Source organism: Pyrus communis, chromosome 1 (genome assembly GCF_963583255.1).
Source record: "Pyrus communis chromosome 1, drPyrComm1.1, whole genome shotgun sequence".
NCBI classification, from domain to species: domain Eukaryota; kingdom Viridiplantae; phylum Streptophyta; class Magnoliopsida; order Rosales; family Rosaceae; genus Pyrus; species Pyrus communis.
In genome coordinates, this window is record NC_084803.1 from 14,114,087 (window position 1) to 14,131,762 (window position 17,676).

At 35.2% G+C, this 17,676-nt stretch overlaps 3 protein-coding genes and 1 pseudogene across 3 annotated transcripts; 3 read left to right on the forward strand and 1 right to left on the reverse strand.

Moving 5' to 3' along the window:
- The first annotated feature begins 1,154 nt into the window (after positions 1-1,154).
- Positions 1,155-5,225, forward strand: LOC137747329 (aldehyde dehydrogenase family 7 member A1-like). The gene is made up of 15 exons (XM_068487431.1): positions 1,155-1,390; positions 1,517-1,653; positions 1,842-1,928; positions 2,015-2,146; positions 2,332-2,404; positions 2,528-2,550; positions 2,812-2,869; positions 3,112-3,148; positions 3,397-3,577; positions 3,666-3,842; positions 3,971-4,135; positions 4,243-4,383; positions 4,477-4,574; positions 4,682-4,831; positions 4,938-5,225. The coding sequence occupies exons 2-15, from the start codon at positions 1,519-1,521 to the stop codon at positions 4,990-4,992; spliced, it is 1,512 nt and encodes a 503-aa protein (XP_068343532.1). The 5' UTR covers positions 1,155-1,390; positions 1,517-1,518; the 3' UTR covers positions 4,993-5,225.
- A 3,544-nt stretch (positions 5,226-8,769) lies between these two features.
- On the reverse strand, positions 8,770-9,219 carry LOC137708194 (uncharacterized). The gene has a single exon (XM_068447252.1). It carries the CDS (start codon positions 9,217-9,219, stop codon positions 8,770-8,772), a length of 450 nt encoding a protein of 149 aa, XP_068303353.1.
- A 1,200-nt stretch (positions 9,220-10,419) lies between these two features.
- Positions 10,420-15,889, forward strand: LOC137708283 (protein STRICTOSIDINE SYNTHASE-LIKE 4-like; annotated as a pseudogene).
- Positions 15,890-16,096: 207 nt separating this feature from the next.
- Positions 16,097-17,676, forward strand: LOC137708376 (BURP domain protein RD22-like). Its single transcript, XM_068447473.1, has 2 exons — positions 16,097-16,208; positions 16,871-17,676. Exons 1-2 carry the CDS (start codon positions 16,097-16,099, stop codon positions 17,674-17,676), a joined length of 918 nt encoding a protein of 305 aa, XP_068303574.1.

The following is a 17,676-nucleotide window of genomic DNA, read 5'->3' on the forward strand; positions in this document are numbered from 1 at the left end:
CAAATAGGACAAGTAGAGGCCTGAGAGGACCTCCGGCGGAACAGGGCATCCCGAGTAGGAAGACAATCCACTGCTCTTCATGCATGACATTACTTGAAAAAAGATGAGCCATGATTAATGAATTATTATCGAATTGATGTAACGCTAACCACTACGAGTTGCCTCGGTAGTGAGAGACAAATTTTATATCTGTATTTCACATTGTATGTCGTACGTTCAATTTTTTGTGTTGACGATTCACACGATGGTGGTTAGAGGAAGGCTGAAATGCCTTTGTAAATTTTTTCAACACCCAAAAAGATGGATTGTCATGATAAAACCACAAACTAGTCCCTTCAAAAAAATCATGTTTGATTTGATGGTTCCAAAATACAAGAAGTCGCATGCCATTGTGAACTCATGTGCATGCTTGCAAGTGATAGTCATTACAATCCATGCAACATGGTGACTTAGTGATTAGAGATGAATTTCAAGCTTATATTTTATACAGCACGTTTTGAGTTTGATTTTTAACGTTGAATCACACAATGATAACTAAAAGAGGTTGAAATCTCCTTTGTAAATCTTCCCACATTTGAAAGATAAACTATCATGACAAATACACCATCGAGTCCTTTAAAAAAATGAATAAAATAAATAAAAAGTTCATGTAACGTTGGATTCGATGACACCAAAAATACAAGAAGTCGTGTGCCATTGCAAACTCATGCGTATGCTCGTATGTGATAATCGCTCCAATCCATGTCACTTTAGTGCTTGACACGTGTACATACCATGTAAGATAACGATGATTTTATAGAATCAGGATCCTCTTTGTAAGAATTTTAAGGATTCGTGAAGTTCATTCATTATACATCGTGATTAAAAATCATTTTGAATATTTTTATTTAAAATTAAACACAAAGAGTACCGGATAAAAACTGATCATACGATGTATGATAAACTGACACGATTCAAGGATTTTCAGGATCCTCACCAAAAGGATCTGAAGAGGAAAATGATTCTCTTCAGATCCCTTTCACCTAGTCAAACAATACGGACTCTTAAAATTTGATCTAATAGCAAAATTTATTATAACTTTTAAAATAAATCTATATTTTTAATCGTTAGATCAAATTTCAAAGATAACGCGTATAGGTGGAAGGGATCCGGAATCCCTTTCCATCCGGAGAGGATCCTGTTGGGATTTTTATGTAAGTGCGGCGTGTCGTAATGTTCCAGTACTCCCATTTCTATACGAAATTACAAACCCAGCAAACCAGCTACTTCGTTCCTCCTCCCACTCTCTGATTCAATTATACGTCTTAACATTTCTGCTAAATTATTACCGCAAAATCCAACATATCCATTTCTCACAACCCTATTTCTCATAATCCAAATCAAATCATCGGTAATTCATCGTGATCATCAAAAAGTTTTTATTTTATTTGGGTTTTTTTCGTTTTCAGATTTTGGTGTTTTTTTTTTTTGTTTTTTATGAAATGAATCATAAGACACAGAGATGTTGAATTTGCAGAGATGGGTTTTGCCAAGAAAGATCACGAGTTTCTGAGAGCGATCGGTCTGGCTCCCGAGAATCCAGGAGGATTCATCAATGGCAAGTGGAAGGCGAGCGGCCCATTTATCTCTACTGTCATCCCTTCCAACAATCAGGTTTCTAAATTGTAAACTTATTAGTTTTTCTTTATTAATCGCCATTCTTTCATCGATGGTTGCTTTTTATTTGTTTCTTTTGCGTAAAGATGTAATTTTGATTGGAAGAACACGAAGATTTGAGTTCAGTCACAAAAACCCAGAATTTGAATCTTTCTGATGATGTTGTTTTTGCATTTGGATATTAGGAAATTGCGAAAGTCACGGAAGTGTCGATGGAAGAGTATGAGGAGGACCTGTGGAGCTGCAATGGTGCTGCAAAGACATGGAAGAGTGTTAGTTCTTGTTATTTTTCTTTCACTTGATAATTGGTGTTTAAACTCGTCTTTGTTTTGACAAATTTATTGTTGTTTCAGTGCAGCTTCCGGCGCTGAAGAGAGGTGAGATTGTTAGGCAGATAGAAGATGCATTGCGAGAGAAATTGCAGCATCTGGGGAAGCTTGTGTCCCTCGAGATGGGAAAAATACTTGCTGAAGGAATTGGGGAAGTTCAGGTCTGAAAAATATGATATCTTTAACAAAAAATTGTTATGTTTTCCATCTTTTGAGTAGCAAATGAGCTTTGCAGTTGTTCGCTATTGTTGTCTGTTAGAGTTAAGATGGAATTATCATTTACCCTTCTTTTATCATAATCATTGTCGAAACTTTGTTAGTGATTCCGGGGCACTAATTTTTGCAGGAGGTTATCGATATGTGTGATTTTGCTGTTGGACAAAGTCGACAACTGAATGGATCTATCATACGTTCAGAACGTGAGCTCAAAGTTTATATTTCTTGCTAATTTCTATTTTATCATCCTCTGGTTTCTAAGCCAGTGGTTTTTATTTTTCGTACAACTCAAAATAGTAGGCCCTCTTTCTGTTTTTTGTTTGCAGGTCCGGATCATATGATGTTTGAGGTGCATTGCTAGTTCTTACCTTGAACTTTAATTAATTTGTATATTGTTACAACTTCTACCATGCTCTTTTACACAATTGCGTTTGATTATGCGATAACATCACTGTTGGTTATTACCTTGAACCTTAATCACTTTGTATATTGAACCTTAATCAATTTGTATATTGCACTTAACAGTGATGTGCATTGCTAGTTCTTACCTTGAACCTTAATCAATTTGTATATTGTTACAACTTCTACCATGCTCTTTTACACAATTGAGTTTGATTATGCGATAGTTGGTGTCATCACCACTTTCAATTTCCCATGTGCTGTTCTTGGTGCGTTCTTGTTCTCCTTTGTCTTCATAAGTCTGCAACATAAGTTAAACAGTTATCTTTATCATGTAAAACTATTTTGGCATGGTGCTGGATTTTTAGTACGTTAAGTGCATCCACTAACTTGAGGATTTAGAATCAGCATTGACCTTGCTTTTCTATTTGTCACCATAATTCACTAAATACATTGGGAATTTTATACTGCAAGATTTCCAACTGTAATTTTTCTTTTTATGTTGCTTTAGGATGGAATGCCTGCATTGCGTTAGTCTGCGGTAATTGGTTGTCTGGTAAGTTTACATGTCATCCTGATTTCAGAATTGGAGTTTTAATCAAATCAATCATGCCAGAGCATAAGATAAATATTGAAGTGTATTCAAAATATCCCAACTGTTTCATTGTTATACTACAAGATATCTTATGTAACTATGTGACATTATCTTCTAAAACGTTGAGTTTTGTTGTATTATTTCATTAGAAATATACAACTTTATAATGTAATTTCTACTTTTAACGTTTATGTTTTGTAGGAAGGGTGCACCAACAACTCCGTTGGTGACTATTGCTGTCACAAAGCTAATCGCTGAGGTTCTTGAGAAAAATGATTTACCTGGTGCTATATTCACTGCCTTCTGTGGAGGAGCTGAAATTGGTGAAGCAATAGCAAAAGACACACGGATACCCCTGGTTTCGTTCACTGGAAGCTCAAAGGTACACTGTTCACGTACATGTGTCTTTTAACATTCTTACTCCCATCACCCTGGTGACTATTGCTTATGTTCCACATTCCCAAATATAGGTAGGTGCGAAAGTTCAACAAATTGTCACTGAGAGGTTCGGTAAATGCTTACTTGAATTAAGTGGAAACAACGCCTTAATTGTTATGGATGATGCCGATGTTGGGCTGGCTGTGCGTTCTATCTTCTTTGCAGCTGTTGGCACTGCTGGTCAGCGCTGCACAATGTGCCGTAGATTGGTAACTATTTATCTAAGAAATTCCATTTGTGTGATTTGATGTTGTTAAAGAAGTTGAGATTTTTACTTGAAAATAACTTAATACAATTTTTTTTTTTTGTGTGCATGTACGGCTTCACCGGACTGCAGCATCTCCACGAAAGTATATACCAAAACGTGTTGGATCAACTAGTTGGACTTTACAAGCAAGTCAAAATTGGGGATCCTTTAGAGACGGGAACTTTAGTCGGACCAGTACATACTAAGGTGTCAAGGGAGAACTTTGAGAAAGGGATTTCAACCATAAAATCTCAGGCATGTTCTATGCTCTTGGAGAAGCGTGGACACCCACACACACCCACACTCTCCCCACCGAGGAAAATGGATTCTTATGTCCTACATGACGTAATTTATTTTGTCAGCGTGGAAAGATCCTTACAGGCGGATCGGTTATAGAGTCGGATGGCAATTTTGTGCAACCAACAATTGTTGAGATTGCTTCAAATGCTTCTGTGGTGAAAGAAGAATTGTTTGGCCCTGTTCTCTATGTTATGAAGTTTAAGGTGGTCTAACTTAAGAAAAGTTTCTCTTGCATTATTGTTTTTTACGCGCTTCTTCTCTGATAAATGTTGCGGCTTTTGTTTGAAAATGTGCAGACTCTTGAAGAAGCAGTTGAACTGAACAATTCAGTACCACGAGGATTGAGTAGTTCAATTTTCACCAGCAAGCCGAATACCATTTTCAAATGGATTGGGTAAGTGTTTATAATATCTAATGACACTAGAAAGTGACGCTGATTATACAATGAATAAAGATTTCAAATTACAGTGTTTAATAGTTTTGCATTCGAATACGATGCAGGCCACATGGTAGTGATTGTGGTATAGTGAATGTAAATACACCTACAAATGGAGCTGAGATTGGCGGTGCCTTTGGTGGAGAAAAGGCAACTGGCGGTGGTCGTGAAGCAGGGAGCGACTCCTGGAAACAATACATGAGACGTTCAACATGGTAATCTTTCGTTAAGCCTACGCATTTCCTAGAATATCTACACTGATCATTGGACTGTTTCATGGTTATTTCATCAATGACGTGAACAATTCTTATCCTTTGACAGTACAATCAACTACGGGACTGAACGACCACTTGCTCAAGGTATAAATTTCGGCTAGTGAACCAGGCATCACAGCAAAGCTCGGTCTAATCTCTCGGTCATGACTTGTCAAGGAAGGTACATTCTGCAGAATGTGCTGTGTCATGGTTACGAGTACCGGGCCAGCTTGAACGCGCTAAAAAGAAACCCGAAACAGATGTTTATGATGATTGGTTTAGATTTCTAATCTTGATAAATAAATGGTCTTTCATTTTTCTTTTCTTTGAGAAATAAAAGCAGTCTTTATTCAAATGGTTATGCTTGTGCTTTGCGGCGCTTCTCCTTTTTGCTTTTAGTCCATCTGTGAACTGATCAAGTATTCATCATAAGTGTTCAGTGACTGTGGTAGCGTAAAGCCTCTGACTTTTTGCTGCCAAGATTGACAGGGCAAGCGTGGCCATTATTTCTGGCGATCCTTGGCCGCCGGTGTATACAACCGGCAACAAATAAGAAACGTTATAACGAGAAGAATATATTTCCTCTCAACGGTTGTATGCAATTATACGTCTATTTGTTTTCTTCATTTAACAATCACTTATATCATTGGATACTACAAACGTGTCTCTCTCTCTCATCACACAATCCAGTACACTTCAAGTTTTCTTCTTGCGGACCACCTACGAAGTTGACGCTGCTGAGTTGTGTAGATGGATTTTTTAGTCCAAATGATAGAGACGGGGATGAAGATGTCTTTCTATCACAAGGGAAGTTTTGATAGCAGTACAAGCACTGCGTGTTATATCCCACGGTAGGGGAAGTTCTAATGTCCGGCCGGCTAGATAAGATTCTTCCATTTTTCTCCCCGTATGCGGCATTAGACTCGTAAAACCCGGCGTATTAAATTCCACACTCCTCAAAATTAACCTCATCTCAGTCAAGACGCCGCATATAGAGGGGAGGGCAGATAGAAGAATCCCGGCCTATGTAGATGATGGACTGGAATCAATGACTATTCTAGTAAGTATTATGTACTCACTTTTTTATTTGACTAAATAAAATTTTCTTTTTTTTTATTTTACTAAATAAAAAAAAATCACGTGTTTTTTTTTTTTTTTTTTTTTAATTTTAATCAAGAAAAATTGATGACATAATAAACAGACGCCTTAATTATTTTTTAATAGGTTAGGTAAACTACGCATAACGGAAGAGTAATGTTATTCATACCATGTTTTTATATTATATTTCTATACAACTTTAGGTGGCATCTGATGTGGACAGCCACTTCATTTGAAAAATTTGCAAAACCCAAGGAAAGAAATTAAAAAGACTCTTTGTATATCACAATCATCATTTAATTAACTAGTTTTTATTAATTATTAGTTTATTAATATAATGAACTAAATTTAAAATTTTGATTAATTCAAATGATGTTGTTGTTCATGTCAAATGCTATCTAAAATGGTATGAAAATGTGATATAAAAATATGATATGAATATCATTACACATAACGAAAAACAACTTCTATAATTGATTCCAAGTCGTTTCTAAGTCAAATAGCTGACTAGTGAAACAACAAAGAATCAAAAAATTCATAACCACCAACGAAGCAACAAAGCGTAGAAAAATACTACTAAATTGACGCGGAAGGTTTAAACAAAAGGAAAATCATTTTAACACACCTTTTGAATCTTGTTTGAGAGATAAACGAGGTGTTTCTTACTGACATTATCAGTCGTACGATACTAAACTACTTGCCCAGTAAAAATATGACGTCAGCAGTTGAAGGAGAAGTCGAGATGGCACTGATTGAGTGATACCAACCTTAGCCTGGCCAACTGCATTCTTTTAACTTTTTAACACACAAAATTTCAGAAAAAGAAGTCTTGAATGGACGTGACTCAAGTTACTGGATTCGGTGCCATTCCACCTGTCCCCCACTTTATTTCTCTGTTTTGTCTCATTCGATCAAATATGGCCAGCATTCAGACATGGGAGGGACAAATGTTTTGCTACAAATAATCCAGACTTCCTCACACAAGGGCAGAGAACAGACTGGCGAGGAAGAGCGAGAGAGAGACTTACACGAAACGGAACCGTCAAGATGTTAAGATATCTGTGTTTCAGACCAATTTGTACAACGTTTTGCGGAATAGCTGAAACACTGGCGACACGTGAATAGGCTGTTTTAACGTTTCAGTTTCATGTAAGTTTCAGAGAAATGAACTTGGTGGTTTTTGAACAAATGCTTTCCTTATTTTTCTATGGGAAATTTCTCAGAAATTTCCTTCTGTGCTTTAGATATTTCTTACCTTTTTTCATTTAATTCCCTCCAAATAAGCCAATATTACACTTAACTAAAACAGAAAAGAACCAGCTAATTAGCAATTAAACCACCGCTAATTAGTAATTAAAATCTATAAGAAGGGAAGGTTTAATGAGGTGCATGCATTGAAGACCAGCCAGCAATGAAAACTGAATTGCTTAGCTGTTGCCGCACACAGTAAAACTTTTCTGTGTACAGGAAAAAAAAAAGGGGCTTTTAGATCTAGGTCCAAAAACATAGATGGTTTTTAGGAGTAGATCCAATTATCTAATTATATGTTTTTATTTTTTTATACTCATTTTGTATTTTTTTTAAATATTAAAAATCAATTAAAATCTTCTAATATTATGCATTTTTCAACTCCAAAAAATCTAATTAATATCTTACAACAAAAAAAAACTAATATACTAACATAAATTATCTACAAAACATTGTACCTTAACTCAAGTAATAAATATATGAATATATATTATACTTGTAAGCAAGATATGAAACCTAACTAAAAGGTATGAAAAAACATAATATACCTATAAGCAAGACACATAAATTTGTGACACGTTGATTATAAAAAAAGAATTTGTCATATAGATACATAAAAATAAATTAACCTGTGATATAGGTTGATTATAAAAATTAAAAATAAAATCTATAAATGGGGTTTAAAGCAGGAGGAAGAACAAAAAATAACAAAAAAGAAAAAGAAATAATCAAAAAGATAATTAGGAAGAAATTTGATTTTTATAATAAATCTTATCATTCAATAGATAATTATTGATAATAAAATAATTAAATTTAAGGAATTAGACTTATTTTAATAAATTAGATTATTCCTACTATTAGCTAAAAAAATTAGACTTATATCAAGTTTTCCCAAAAAAAAAAAAAAAAAAAAAAAAAAAAAACCAGCATGCTAAACATGATTAGGGATAGTGGAAGGAACAAAGTTGGCATATCACTTCCTCAAATATCTAATTTGACCCTCTATTCAATCACTTAATGGCCCTAGATTTATTTCCATTTATTTCACAACCCTAACAATCAAGAATTCATCGTCTCTACTTTATCAAAAAAAGTTTAAGTTTAAATTTCATGAACGACAATTGTTAATTACTAAAAATATTATAAGAGCCAAAAAGATGTCTGAGTTTAAATTTCATGGACGATATAGTTGTTAATCGACGAAGATAATTACAATGGAGAAGCCAATGGCTATTTGGTCTCCACTTTGTCAGTCTGAGCTTAAATTTCATGAACGACAATCTAAGTTAGATGAAACAAGAAAGAAAATGCATTTTTGAAGCAAATTAACATATGAAAAATTTACATTGGAATTCTAGAAAAACAAGCTCATGTTCAGTCCTATCAGTTCCCACATCATTAACTTAAAAAACCCATTTTTCATAATCCCAATTAGAGCAAGAAAAACCGACCCAAAAATTTACCCAAATCCCAAATTGTTAATGTATCTAAGTGAAAAAGAGAGTTCCTCTGTTTCACATATTTACCTTTTAATCCTCTGCTTTTTACCATTTTCACCTAGACAGAGAGGGAAAGCAACTTCCCGAACGAACAAGCGGCGGGCTGCAAACCCTTTCGACTTCTCCGAGGGTAGTACTGGAATTTGACCTCAGGGCTCTCGGAGTATCCAAGCTCCGCCGGAAAACCCGACCCATGGCGAAGATAGGGTGCTCTGTTTCTTTCTGCGACCGGAACTTTTTGCAGAAATTTATGTGGCGGTTCAGGGCTTCTTCGGTGGAGATGTGCCTATCTGATCGTAGAACTTCGTCTTTCACCGCCTCGACGCAGAGCCCGCAAATCCAACGGCCCTGATAGCGGTCTCGGGCTCGGGAGATGTAGGCTGGGGTGCAATCCTCTGTGAACCCGCAGGAGGCGCATTTTACGCACTCGACTTCGATTGGTGGAGGTGCTGGGGATGGTTTGGTTGAGGTTTGGAGCTGGGAGTCTGTCCCGGTTATAGCCATGGAATGTGGTAGAACATTGAACTCTCTCTCCTCTCTCTCTGTTTTATCTCTGTTTTATCTCTGTATTTTTCGGAACAGAGGAAAGAGACTGAAGAGGTCTATGTTATGTAGATGTGTGTGGAGAGAGAAACTTTCCACCAACGGGAATCTAGTCTGGCAACATTTCCCAGTCAACTATGTATGGACATATGTTTTAATTATTTTATATATTAATACTTGATCGCTTTGAAATACTGCTACATCCACGTTTCCGTTACACAAAAGTTCTTTCTCTCCTCGGTGTGGGTGTCTACGTATTTGTATGCAATTAAATTGTAGCTATAAATTAGGGTTTGTGTCATGGATTTTCTTACTATTTGGTCAGGACTTAAAATGGGATTTTCATCGTTCTGTGACATTAGGTGGACAATGGGTCATGGGAAATTTACGAGACTCATGGCCATAATTTTGGCAACTATCATTTTTTGTTTTGGCCGAAATTTGGTAAATTCCTTGAATATCTCATTATTCAAATTTTATGTCTATATCTTATGAGAGATTTGGCATGGAAAGGGTGATTTGGCATGTAATATCTCGTTCGGTGGTTAAGATAAGGAGTATGAGTGAATTTCGTTATAGAAAAGTGATTAGGGTTGGTTTGGTTGGATAAGAGCTAATCTCATCATAATCTAATCATGTGTATTGTTGTGATTAGGGTTACTTCGAGAAGTGATTAGGGTCTTTACACTCCGAACCCAGTTCAAATTTGGCAGTTTTTTAGTCAAAATAATCTTTGAAATTGACATAACTCCTCACTTCGGTCCCTAAGATTTAAAATCTATAGAAGTAGTCATGAGATTACCATCGTCAATTATTTTCATCATTCTGTTAAAAATCTCTGTTAAATTGAAGAAACAGCCAATTTAAGGGGAGGGGTTGATTTGACAAAAATACCCTCAATTTAACAGATATTTCTCACAGAATAACTAAAATGATTGACGAGGGACAATTAGAGACCAATCGTATCGACTTTAAATCTCAAAAATCAAAATAAGAAGTTATATCAATCTTAAAACTATTTAGAAAAAATATTTTGTGTAAGCAAAACTTTATCAAACTCAATTTTCCCACCGTCTTTGAAAGCCAATTGAGATGGTTAGATTACGACCATATCATTTTTATTATGAACATGTTGTGGTTGATTTGACGATTGATATGAACATGACCCGAAAAATAAAGGGAATTTTAACGAAAAGGTTTCGGTACTGTTCACTTTAACGAAAAATCATATTTTTACATTAAAAAGTCAATTATAGTACTATTCACTTTACCCTTTATTTTGTCTTTATTGTTAAAACTCAAAGTTTTCAAACCATTTTTGCTAGTTTTCCTAAAAATAAACCTTATCCCAGGCGAAAGGGAAATAAAAAAGAACAAAAATCTTATCAATCACATTTCATATGTGAGATAGCAAATCCCAGTTCTTCTTCGTCATGAATCCATGATTAAATAAAAAGTAGAAAATCAGAGTCCTATATTCTGAGTTTTAACCATTAAATCTTGTCAGTATATCTTCGACCACAATCTAATAATTAAAAATTCGGGAATATATTGTAAAATCCCGTCTGTTTAACCCTAAAGTCATGTCAAGTTTTTGTGAGAAAAGCAACGAGTGGACTGACTTTGTCTCTGTATAGCATTATCCTGACAAGTGCAGTTTTGTTTCTCATAAAAAATATGAAGTCACACAACATTGTGAATGTTCTCACATTTATCATCGTTATGGCTCTCAATATTCTGGCACTTTGTTGGCATGGTTGCTTGACTTCTCTCTCCAAATCTACTTCTTCTCCCCAATATCACCAGATTCACTTCACCTCCCTCCACCTTCCCTCCTTCCCAGAAACAACATATCAAAGGTTTCATAATCATTTCGTTTTCATTGTAAGTTCTCAAACACAAAGCTCATGGACCATCTCATAACCATTTTTTAATTATGGTTAGCAGACAGGTTGTGAGATTTCCGTTTTAAGTACTTTAACTTGAAATTCTGGTGTTTCTTTCTTTCTCGTTTTTATTAAGTTTTTGGGTTTGCGTAGAAAGTGATTACAGCTACAAGAGATGGTTGGATCAAAAGGGTTCACACAAAGGGGAGTTGGGAAAACCGGAAGAAGGTGAACAGTGATACAGTTTTTGGAATTACATTCACAAAAGATGGTGATCTTGTTACATGTGATACTGATCAAGAGGTAAGAGCAGCACATTCTGACCAGAAAATGGAGAAATACTTGTGTAATCAGAGATTTATTTCTATCTATCTCTCAATATCACTCATCACTTAACTACTTACTCAACATACTGAGTAACTCTCTAACGCCTGTGGTCTGGTTAAAAACTTAAACCTCGGATCACGCGTAAGAATGTACATTGTAAAACTGGATTTTGCATTGTTTCCCCTTTTATAAACTGGTACGTGTTTAACTCTCTAACGCCTGTGGTCTGGTTGCTGCAATTTGTGCAGGGTTTGCTGAAGGTTATTGAAAATGGTGTCACAGGTTTCACATCACATGTTAATGGGTCCAAAATAAAGTTAGACTGCTTTCCACTACACAATTTATTACATGTTCTTTTTAGGCGAATGTCTTAAAACGACCTACTTTAACGCGTCTCTTTGATCGTTTTCAAACTCAAGAAGAGACTCAATGTTCGATGTGTCGAATTTTTCACATACAAAAAGAGTTGGAATTGTATACATATGAATAAGTAAACAACAAGTAGGAATTTCTGCACTCTATTTTCTCTTCGCAATCTTTTTAGATTTTATGATATTTGAATTGAATAAATAAAAATAAAAAAAATAAAACAAAAGTGTAAAAATTATTATTTATGAACAAGCGCCTGCAATATTTACCGAGACGAATATTTACCTCGAGTTAAAAACTAGATGAATATGTAAGCGGTGGTTCGATACAACTGTGGAAAATGACTGGAGAGAGAGAGAGAGAGAGCAATGTGTTCACTTGGAAAGAAAACATCCATGTGCAAGCCATGCCAAATACAATTATGATGTGCGTTCAAAAAAAAAAAAAAAAAAATACAATTATGATGTGACACCACCAGAACAATACAAATAAGGTCCTCTTGTTACATATTAATTGCAAGGTGGGGCAGTTGCATCGTGACTAAAAAAATGATTTACATGAAATAAATTTGTTGTCACGTAATATTTTTTATTGAATTAAAATGTGTAAATTTTAATAATAATGATTTATTATTGAATTAAAATGTTGTAATAACGGTTAATTCATTTCATATAAACTGCTTCTTAAAATAAAACTATTAAGTAAGGAATCTTTTTCATTATATTCGGGACCGATTGCTACATGTTCTACAAACATCATGGTTTGCTGGTTTGTAAGATGAATCCATGACTGTTGCCATCAAAGTCTGGTACCGTATTACCTTCTGGGGATTTCATTTAGATATTTTCATATATCTGAATTCTTATTTTTAATTTTTTTTTAATTTTTTGGGTCTTGTTTCATTAACTCTCTTTCAGCTAAAGAGAAATAAAAAAACATGATTCAATAGAGACCATGTTGATGTTGAAGTGATGACTGATGAGTGATGAGCCTCCCAACCCTACAACTATTCTACCTGTATTTTTAATGGAGAAAGGCATGTCGCCTAGGAAACTGGTTCATTTCAAATGATTAGGTATTTGTGATCCTCTTTCTGAGGAAAGGGTTATGATTAGAGGTGTCAAATTAATTTATTAAGTTGTTAATCGGTACTTGTGAAAATATGTTTAATTTGATATTTCTATAATATAAAGATAAGATTGATAGTGGTGATGACGATGTAAGGTAAAATCAAACAGAATTAGTCTTAATGGGTATTCATTAACAATCTAATAAGTGGATTTGTCACATGTGATTGTTGGACCAAGGTTTGTATTGTTGCCCTTTGGAAATAAGACATGTCATTTGAGAAGAGGTGTATCAATGCCTATAAATATACCAACAAGTCACCCACTTCATATTATTCAAATTTTTTTTTCTTCTCATCCATGGGTTATATTGTGATATATTATTGTTCTAAGCATTTCCGCCTGACACCGTTTAGGTCCCGCTTAGGCGTTAGGCAGCTGGTCACCATCTCGATTAATCACTAGGTGTTTGAAAATTAAGAAATGGAGCCTCAACCTCTTTAGGCATCCACCTAGCCTACTTAAGTGCTCGACTTGTCCGCTTAGGTCCTGACTCTCACTTAGACAGAAAATGGTAACTTTCATTTTGCATTTTTTTTTGTTCAATAAATTGTAAGAAACTTGTTGAATACTTGAATGAACATTCATTATCACCATATTTTCAATATGTTTTAGTACTTTAGTCTAATGTCATTTTATTTTGTAATTTATATATTCCAGTATAAGTACGTATTTTTTAAGCATAAATAGACACTTAGTTATACGATATATATATATATATATATATATATATAGATTTACTTAAGGACATAGTATCAAATACTAAACTTGGTTTCAAGTTTCAGATTTTTCTAACACATATTCATATGCATTTAGTAATGTTTTTATTTAAGAATTTGCAACTGATTTGGTATTTAATTGCATGATTTATTTCTTGCATTTTGTAAGTGGTACATATTGCAATTTAACCTTAATTTTTCCAACAAATTGTCCCACAACGAAATTTAGTACATAACATTTTTAACCATGTTGCCACTTAGTACTACGGTCTAGTGGTATTCCTCTTCACTTGTCAGTGATAGGTCTTATGTTCGATTCTCGCCAAAGATAAATGTGAACCATATTATTGCTAACTCATTGTGAGACTAAGCCCACTCCCCCCTTTAGTGTAGATAATATTATTTGTTAAAAAAAACATATTAAACTATGTTGAGTACTAAAAGCATTCATTCTGTCGCTTATTACTATGGTCTAGTAATATTCCTCTATATTTTTAAATGAAATGTCTTAGGTTCAATTCTTACCAAAAACAAATTTGAACCACATTATGCTAGCCTATTGTGAGGCTTAGCCCACCCCATTCCTTTAGTGTAGATAATATCGTTTGTTAAAAAAAAAGACATTCATTATGTCACTTATTACTATGGTCTAGTGGTATTCCTCTACACTTTTAAGTGAAATGTTTTAGGTTTGATTCTCACCAAAGATGAATTTTGAACCACATTATGCTAGCCTATTGTGAGGCTTAACCCACCCCCTCCCCTTAGTGTAGATAATATCGTTTATTAAATAAATAAATAAAAAGGCGTATTAATTCTAGGGAACTTTAACGAAAAACCATATTTTTATACTAAAAATCAATCATGTTACTATTCACTTTACCTTTTATTTTGTCCTTATCATTAAAACTCAAAGTTTTCAAACTATTTTCATTAGTTTTCCTTTGATTCTATTGGATCTTGTCCGTGGCTTTAGGGCATGTCTCTAGCAATATATCTATTTATCCTAGCATTTCCCAAAACCAAAACCATAGGCCCAGTAAATGAACATATGTTGACGTTAAACTTCATAAGAGGGACAAACCCTTACTTTTCTAAAGGATTAATTACAGTCAGATTGCAGATGATGTAACTGAGGGACCAGATGGTAGTCTATATTTTAGTGTTGCAAGCACCAAATTTGGACTCCATGATTGGTATCTGGACGTGCTAGAGGCAAAGGCCCATGGGCAACTGCTCGAGTATGATCCCTCATCTGGTGAGAATTCAATTCTACTTGATCATTTGGGTTTTGCTAATGGAGTTGCAGTGTCAAAAGACCAGATTATCTGCTGGACTTTGAAACATGGAAGTAAGCTTGATGCAGCACTTCTTTCTCACCCTATACGCCCGTTTGGTGGGCTAGGTGGTATTGAGTTTAGGGGAATTGAATTGGCGAGACTTGTAAGTTGTAACCCAAGCATAATGATATGTTAGATAACCAACGGACGATTAATAACCAATTCCATGCAACCAATTCGACCATGTTGATAATATTGAGTTTCATGCTTAGATTTAGGTGCTTGAGGTGCTGGTGGGAGATAACAAGGGGAAGACAGAGATCTTTGTTGAGAATCTTGCTGGTGGACCTGACAACATTAATCTTGCTCCAGATGGGTTCTTCTGGATTGCTCTACTTCAGGTAATACAACCTAATTTTATGCAAAATTAGTGAATAAAAGGGCTTCCAAGATTGGGCTCGGGATTCACCACACTTCGCAGAAGCTCGCACAGGTTATGTCAAAATTTTCTCTTTCCCAAATCAATGTTTTTTTTTTTTGTGTGTGTGTAAAATCTCAATTACATATGATTGATTAATGTGTTAATTATGCTAATATAACTGGGATTAATATGCTTAATTAGTGTGTTAATTATGCTTACAGAGAATCAGGATGCTAAGCAAAAGTTCGTGTTGGAATTAGAATATTAATAAACTGGTAATTCATGGCTATACTTGTATATACAATATGAACAAATAAAATCATTTCAAACTTTTAATCAAAAATAAAATTTGAAGATACTAAATAAATAAACCACGATTTGGTGCACTTTATGTTTGTCTAGCGTCCCTCTGGCTCAATAGGACTTGCTGACATTTGGAGCGATCCCTGCTGACATATTTGCTTTGGTATTCGCCAGTGGCGAAAAGGACATAGGTGTATGATGAGCTGCTGACATATTTGCTTTGGTATTCGCCAGTGGCGAAAAGGACATGGGTGTATGATGAGCGGACAAGAATTGTCTGCCCTCTTATTTTCGATGTCTTTCTGTATCCTCTTGTTTTGTGTGATCATGATTAAGCCACGTCAACATTTTATATTATTTTTTATAAAAATAATAAGACAAAAATAAATAGTACTATAAAATATTGATGTTTCTTAATCGTGATCACATAAATAGAAAAGCACGGAAAACACTGAAAGTAGAAGGGCAGACAATCCTTATCCTTGATGATCCGGCTCTGGAGATCCAAGAGCTGAAAAGTGAGTAAAAGAAGTTAAAGTTGCAAGATCAACTTGTATATCTCTGAAAAGTGAGTAGAGGACTCCAACGTCAAATCGGATTTTGTTTGGATTAAAAATATACAAGGACCAAGCTCTCCCTCTCCCACGTTGTTAGTCCTCTTTCTGGAATCGGGATCATTTTCGAATCCTAAAAAATTGAACTTAAAGATCAAATGATTCGGACCGTTGAAATTTGATCAAACGATTACAATTATTATAACCTTTAGAAAGAAAGATTAAATTTCAACGATCCAAATCATTTGATCCTTATACTCTGTTTTTTTTTTAAGATCCGAAGAAGATTCAGGTTAAAACATGCTCTTTATGGTTAAAACAATTGTCAAGATCTGCTCACCAATAGACCACATGCTCTTTATGATTAAAACAATCAAACAATATATATACCGGTGAAATTTCAGGACGGGCCTAGCCCTATCCTGACCTCCATGTGGCTCCGTCACTGTCAAGCAGTACTGCACATGTGTGGTATAGGAATTTCCTATAGATGTGGTAAATTACACTTTACATCTTTAATATTAAACAGTAACTTAATTACAAATGTGACAAATTAATAGAGATCAATTATAAATTCAAATCCATTATGACATAGCTACATTAGTTTGCAGAGTCCGTTATTGAAGATAAGAGCACCTCGGTTGAAGTAGGGAACCCAGGTGCCAACAAGGCACGCACTTTTATAACGTGGCAGCAGGCCACAGAGAACCATCAACTCCGTGAAGACCCAAACGCGGCAGCTCTTGTCTTATTGGAAAAGAATATACGTCCTGGCACAACAATGAACTTGCCCTTCGCTAGAAATACAAACACAGCCACTTTCCTGACGCGCAGAACTGCCGAATCGATCCCCTTCTCATCTACCAAACTCCCAGAAATCCTTAAGCACTTCTCACTGGAACCATCATCCGTGGAAGCTAACACGATCAAGGAAACAATCCAAGATTGTGAAGCGCCAGGCTTTAAAGGAAAGGAAAAATATTGCGCAACGTCTTTAGAATCAATGATTGATTTCACCATTTCCAAGCTTGGAACAAGTGTTGAAGCCTTGATATCGACAGAGGAGGAAAAAAAAGCCACCATGTTTATGCACAAGTACACAATAATGCCTGGAGTGAAGAAGTTGGAAGGTGAAAAAGCCGTCTTGTGTCATAAGAAGAACTATACCTACGCTGTGTTTTACTGTCATGCAATAAAACAAACAAGAGCTTATATAGTGCCCCTTGTTGGTGCCGATGGGGTGAAAACTAAAGCGGTAGCAGTCTGCCATATCGATACATCTGAATGGAACCCTAAGAATTTGGATATCAAAGCCTTACAAGCTATACACACACACACACACACTTGCACCTATGTATATATACACGTTGTATTTGATCCTTACATTATCTGTTTATATAAACCTTGTCTTCTCGATCATCACCATGTATAG

Coding starts and splice junctions, on each gene's coding strand:
- LOC137747329 (XM_068487431.1), top strand. CDS start 1,519: ATGGGTTTTGCCAAGAAAGATCACGAGTTTCTGAGAGCGATCGGTCTG. Junction 2,551..2,811: donor CGGATCATATGATGTTTGAG/GTGCATTGCTAG, acceptor TACACAATTGAG/TTTGATTATGCGATAGTTGG. Junction 4,136..4,242: donor TTTCAACCATAAAATCTCAG/GCATGTTCTATG, acceptor TTATTTTGTCAG/CGTGGAAAGATCCTTACAGG.
- LOC137708194 (XM_068447252.1), bottom strand. CDS start 9,219: ATGGCTATAACCGGGACAGACTCCCAGCTCCAAACCTCAACCAAACCA.
- LOC137708376 (XM_068447473.1), top strand. CDS start 16,097: ATGTTTCTTAATCGTGATCACATAAATAGAAAAGCACGGAAAACACTG. Junction 16,209..16,870: donor GGAGATCCAAGAGCTGAAAA/GTGAGTAAAAGA, acceptor CCGTTATTGAAG/ATAAGAGCACCTCGGTTGAA.